General features: G+C 48.2%; 1 protein-coding gene across 1 annotated transcript; it reads right to left on the bottom strand.

Moving 5' to 3' along the window:
• Positions 1-4: 4 nt before the first annotated feature.
• Positions 5-5,931, bottom strand: LOC104075753 (complement component receptor 1-like protein; the record flags this gene model as incomplete). Its single annotated transcript, XM_009576363.1, has 9 exons — positions 5-111; positions 467-649; positions 1,684-1,881; positions 2,365-2,553; positions 3,103-3,285; positions 3,891-4,103; positions 4,518-4,603; positions 5,140-5,239; positions 5,776-5,931. Coding segments are annotated over 9 exons (1,415 nt in total), but the record flags the coding sequence as incomplete, so codon positions are not given.
• Positions 5,932-6,367: the final 436 nt, after the last annotated feature.

Genomic DNA, 6,367 nt, shown 5'->3' with positions numbered 1-6,367 from the left:
TGAGGGACAGACCCTCCGCACAGCTGTACGTCACCTCTGCACCGTAGGGGAACTGCTCCCGTCCCGAGCCGGAGTGCTGCCCGTTGGTGATTTGTGGAGGGGGGCCACAGACTGTGGAATAAAGGGAATCAATGAGAAAAGAAATGCACGGTTATCACACTCAGGTGATAATCAAAATTGCTTCTGGGAAATCAGTACAAGAGTTAACTCCATGTTTGTAGTGTGGCAAATTCACATGAAGTTGCTGCCTGGCTTCTTGTCTTACACCTGCTCGAGGCTCCCACTTCTCGCTCAGCTCCCACCTGGGTCACATCTCCAGGGAGAAGACACCTCAACACTTTCAGCCCATGAGCCGGCGATCATCGTCCCGTTCCCCAGAAGCAGATGCTGAAGGCAGGTTACCTACTGACTGCTGTTTCTGAGTACTGGTGCACGAGATTTCTTCTCAGCACCACGTTACACATACCTTTATCACAAACCGGTAACGGGGGAGCCCAGCTTGCATCAGCCTGACACTCGGTCGAGTCCTGGCCCCTGAGGACATAGCCCGAATCACACGCCAGCCTCAGTCGGGTCCCAACCACATAGTCATTTTTGCTTTTATAAATCTCTCTTCCGTTAGCAGTATCTGGCTTTGGGCAACGAGGTTCTAGAAACAATGGAAAATAAAGGATGTCATGTATTTTCAGAAAGAACTCCAGTGAAGATGCTTTCTATGGAGAAGACAGTTAGCAGGAACATCTGAACCCTGAAAAAAAGGTGACTATCATCCAAATGCAGGTCTCAACGCTTCCTTTGTAACTCTAAAGGAGTTTCTGCTTCCACACTCAGATTTTTCTGAGGCTGTTGGGAAAGGCACATGCTGCAGAGCTGGGTCCGTGCCTGGCCGAGCCTCCCCTCGGGGCTCTCGGCACCGCACACCGTTATCATCCCAGGGGCTGCAGGTCCTGCTTTCCCACTGAGCCGCACTCGTGAGGTTGCTGAGCACCTCACAGGCAGCGTAGGGCCAGGACAAGGAATCGTCCATGCTCTAATGCTGGCTGCTCTGTGAGGTGGAGCAGGCTTTTTCCTCCTGGCAAGGTTTTCCCGACTTTTGGGCTCAGGCCGCTTCCAGCGCCTCCCTGATATTGCTACGGTGCCCCATTGCTACGTTATTAGTTTCAGCAGGGTCAGTTATTTATGCTGTTGCATTTTCTTCTGAGAGGGGAAATGCATAGAGAACGTCCTCTGCTCGCAAGCCTCATGTCAGCAAACCAGCCGAGCTGCTGTCCAAAGCACAAACCACATCCCCTTCCAGCTGGGTAAATATCTCCCAGCCTTCTTAGGAACCTCCTAAGCCTCTCAAAGCTACCAACACCCAACCCTTCACATCCCACCTCCCCAGACACTAGCTCAGCCCCCTGGCAAACCCCCGTACTTTTCCCACAGCAATCCCCAGGCAATATAATGATCCATCTGGACCTTTTGCTGCCTATTTCTTCCAAGTTAACACAGGAGGACTAGATCTGGGGATACGTGGCAGTGGAGCAAAATTCTCTGTGGCTACTACTACCATCGTCTAAGGCCACATGTAGATTTTTCTGCAAATGTCAGCAGACAACTACGCTGTATGGAGTGCCCCAAACCTCTGCAGTCAAAAATAAGTAGTTGCCAAGTCAACGTGCTTCACCAACTCTCGCCTACCTGCAGCGCACTCCGGTAGTGCTGGATCCCATCTCCCATCACTTGTACACTGAAGCACAATGTTATTGCTATGACCTTTGAAAGCATAGCCATCATTACACGTAATTTCCAGTCTGTCTCCGTACACATAATTGTCTTTCTCTTCCCATACATGTAAGGGCTTTCCATTCCTGATGTCTGGATTTGGGCAATGAATTCCTGAGAAATGCCAAACATTAGCAAGTGTGAAACCAAAAGCCGTCTGGATGACAGCAGATTCATCATAACCAGAAGGATGAATGCTTTGTAAGACAAAGACACATCACAACACTAAATCTGCCCCAACACCATCCCTGGGCACTCCTGGGGGACGGGGTGCTTGCAAGGGACTCTGCAACTGCAACGTCCCCTTGGATGGAGCAAGGGGCCCTCAACACTGCAATGACTTTTTCCACAGGTTCAAGGGACTAGAAGGCATAGCTGGTAAACAAAGCAGAGAAAATCCTGTGGCTGGGGAACAAATCAAAGGAGTTCAAGAGCCACAGCAAAGACCAGAGACACGCCAAGCTGGGCACCCAGAGCATCCCCCCCTCTCTCCCCCACCCTGAGATCTGCACAACAGCAGACCACGTACAGTTTCTTCATTCGGTAATAATTTTGCCAGATCACAAGGGTAAGTAAGCCAAAGGAACACACACTTACTTTCACAAGGATGTGGAGTTTCGCTCCACGTAAAATCTGGCAGACACTTAATGTGCCGGGTGGTTTCTCCCGGGCTGAACTGGTGGCCCTCCCTGCACTCGTAGGTAACGACAGTCTCCACGGGAAACAAATTGCCAGCAAGTTTTGCTTTAACAGCATTACGCACATCTGGAGGGTCATCACAGCTACCTAGGAATGAAATATGAATTCAAGGACATTGCCAGTGATAAATCAGTGAGGCCCAAAACGGTATGTAACATAACGGAGAGAATTTGGGGAAAAATCGTGGGCTCACGTTGCTCTTTCTGAGACGCGCTTAATCGTCTGAGTTCAGTAATACTAAAGAGTGAATGCAAAGGAGACGAATGAAAACATAGGAATAATTTCAGCCCGCATGGTAATTTGCACTCTTATAGTGAGATGTAATTTCTAATAAAGTTTATACTGTCTGAGGCTTTACCAACAAACTTTAAAAATATTTAGCAAGGTTAATTTAGTCCCTTTGAATTCTACTGAGAAACGCCCACCAGCTTGAATGGGACAAGGCTTTAGTCTCTATGGCCCCAAGTCATAAATTCCTAAAGTCACCTTAGTGCTACAGAGATTAGCCAAAAAAAAAAAACCACCCAAAAATCTTGGAGCCATCAATTTGACGACCTAATGCTTTCTTAGATGGGTGGGAACCCCACCGAAGCAAAGCTGCTGGGCCCGGTGGAGCGCTCGCTCCACCGCACTTACTGAGCTGACAGAGCGGCAGCGGAGGGTCCCAGAGGCCATTTTCTTTGCACGTGGATGCATCGCTGCCGTTCATGGCGTAGCGGAAGTTGCAGTCGAACACGACGGTGTCTCTGTAGGTGTACTCAGCCCGGTACCCGCTCAGCAGCTTCCCGTTCTCCACGTTCGGATGCTCACAGTTAACCACTGCGTCAGGGAAACGCCACCACTTAGGAAATCAGCAGTTATGCTCAAGAGGGGAGATGAGGGTATTAAAAACATTCCCGTAGCATAAGATGTGTTCACCAAAAAGGCTGAAAATGGACATGACAAGGTAGCAAGCTGACGTGATATTTTTGAATTCCTTGCTCCATATTACAGTATTCTTTTACTTCGCACTTTTTATTAAGGCAAAGTGGAAAAAGAACATAGGAAAGGCAGCAGGCATCACAGCAGCTTTCCGAATTCCTTGCAGGCATTATGTTTTACACAGGCCGGCAGGCAAGATGCATCATCTGGTCTGCGAACGCTAATAAAATCCCACTCCCGCGTCCCCTGCTGACGTGGTGACTGTGAGCAGCCACGGTCCCTGCGATGGGAGATCCCAATTCCTGTTACTGCTACCAAACTCGGAGGGTCTCACCTGCAAGAGGCGATGCCAGCAACATAAAGGAGAGAGACGGCTCCAAGGAAGGAAACAGCTTTAGCAGGCCGGGCAGCAGGCCGCGGAGAAGGGGCTACGGCTGGTGCTGCTGCAGTGCCCCGGCGAGCTTGCAAGCGCGCACCTCGCCCCGTGCATGGGAGCAGCTCACCTTTGCACTCCGGGGCTGGCTTATTCCAGACACCATTTATGTTATCTGTGGTTGTACAGAAAATAGAGGCATCTCCCACCAGCGAGAAAGGTTTCTCTCCCCATTTGACAGTGTGGCACCAGTAAGTGACAGATGTTCCATATTCAAAGAGCTCTTTGTCAGCTCCGCTGTGCTCTCCGTTAGCGATTTCTGGAGGGGGTGAACATGGTATTGCTGGGGAGGGAGGGGGGAGAAATGGTAGAGGGAAGGAAGAACAAGAGAGAAAAAACTTAATTCATTTTGAACCAAAGGTCTAGTAAGAAAAAAATTGAAACATGAAGTGCCAGAAGGGTCAGAAATTAAGGGCAGATCTCAGGGAGTTGCACGCCAGCCCACAGGCAGCAGAGCTCTGACCCGGGCGCTGAGTGGTTTTGGGATATACCAGTCTGACATGCAGCTGCCTTACTCCCAGGCAGTAAATAATTTTTTTCTGCAGGATGATGCAGGAAGAAAAACACAAAGAAAAAATGTCTTTCCAGACTCCACCATGCATCGAACTGCTGAAGTCCTCAGCAGGGCAACACAACTGCTTCTTTATCCATCCCCAGTAACATTTAAGCGGTAGATCAATTAAGGAACTCTACTTACCCTCACAGATGGGAATATCTCTGTCCCATGTAACAACCCCATTTTTAATTACACATTGAATTTGAGAATTTCCAACCAGTCTGTACCTGTGTGAAAGAGGGGAGAGGGAATTACTTGACAAATTCAGTTTTGATGTATTATCTGTAACATCACCATCAGGATGGTTTTGGCTTCCTTATCATAATTACAACCGATCAGAAATTTCCCATCAATGTCTTTTTTTCAGTGACACACTGGCTTTTGACAAAAGCATTTTTAAATTAAAAAAAAAAATTACACGGTTTCTAAGGAAAAATGTCTACTTTATCAGCCAGCTGTAGCTATCACTACAGCTCTGAGTTCAGTATTGATGTCTCCTCTTCAGAAAGATACTGAAACATTGGAAATGGTTTAGAAAGGGCCAGGAGAGTGAACTTGAGTTCGGGAAGAACTGCCTCAAAGTACGAGATTAAGAAAACGCAGACAGTCTTGAAGCTCTCAGAGGAAAGCTTAAAAGATATCTCAATCACAGTCTGCATTTTTTTAAGGCTTCTGACAGCACAGGCTTTAATCTAGCAAGAAAAGACTTCAGAAGAATTGCTGGGGAAGACGACGACCCGTGCCCCGAGTCCTCCTGGCTTACCCGGTGTTGCAGGTGAAGTTCACTGATGAACCAAAACTGAACTGTTCTGCTAGGACGAGTCTGCCGTTGGCCGGCTCTCCCGGGTAGGTGCACAGCTTTGCTGGGGGACAACAGGACTGGAGTTAGTTCTTATTTCAGTTTCTTGAAGAACCGGGAAAATGCAGCAGGAAAGCAGAAGAATCCTCCAATACTGAGCAAGGGGATGGACCAGAGATCTCCAGATTTCCCCTCCAACCCTAAATTATTCCATGATTCATGATGCTGTTAAGACTCGCATCGTGACCTGCAGCCAGTCTCTGCAGTCTAAGTGGGGTTTTGCAGTAATCCTGGCAAGCGCGACAGCATTTCTTCACAGCTAAAGTATTCTCCTACTGCAAAGTTGAAATACTTTTTTTGAACCAAGAGTTACGAAGTGCCTGAGCAGAAGAACATTCTTTGAATCAGCAATCAAACACAGCCAGCATCAAAGCAGATTTCAGCTTCTGCCATCGTTGCCAGCACTTAGCAGTGGTGCTTCACGTCAGGTCACTCATCTCCCACCATCCCATGAGGTCACTCTGGATACGGCTCTAAAAATGAGCAGATAGCATCAGCGAATAAAAAACAAAATCAAAAGTCAACGCAAAATATACTCACGTATACAGAACTCCCTTGATCCGTGCCACTTCCTGTTCCTTCCACAAACAAGAACGTTTCGGGCTTTAAAATTTCTCACGTAACCTGGACGACAGGCATATTCCACCACTGAATTGTAGGCAAATGCGGTAAGGTGATGGTATTGCTCTTTGAGTTCTGCAGATGGGAGACGTGGCGGAACATCGCAGGCACCTACCGACAGAAACTCCATGAGAAAGATGCTGGGAGGAAAGGCAGTGGGAGTTCAGGCCTGATTTACTCTGAAGGTCCCCGCAAGGACACTTCGGTGGCCTTAAAACTCCCTAAAGCTTGAAACAAAGAGGAGCAGCACAGTCTGACCGGGGATGGCTGGGGCTGGCAGGGACAGGGCAGGACCATCACCCACGAGGTCCTGCTCGCCCCTCACACCTCATCCACCAGTTTCAAAGGCTGGTCACAAAGTCCAGATCAACCGTTTCCTTTCCCCAGTTAGTATAAATCATTGCATCTTTTTCAGCTGGAATAATTTTACGGCCGTTTTACACAGAAAGGAAAAAAAGGCAAAGGAAGATGGATTCTGATCACAAAGATTTACAATGTTCTCGAAATGCAA

This window comes from Fulmarus glacialis, unplaced genomic scaffold (assembly GCF_000690835.1).
Source record: "Fulmarus glacialis isolate BGI_N327 unplaced genomic scaffold, ASM69083v1 scaffold39554, whole genome shotgun sequence".
Taxonomy (NCBI): Eukaryota; Metazoa; Chordata; class Aves; order Procellariiformes; family Procellariidae; genus Fulmarus; species Fulmarus glacialis.
This window is presented reverse-complemented; position numbering and strand designations above follow the sequence as displayed.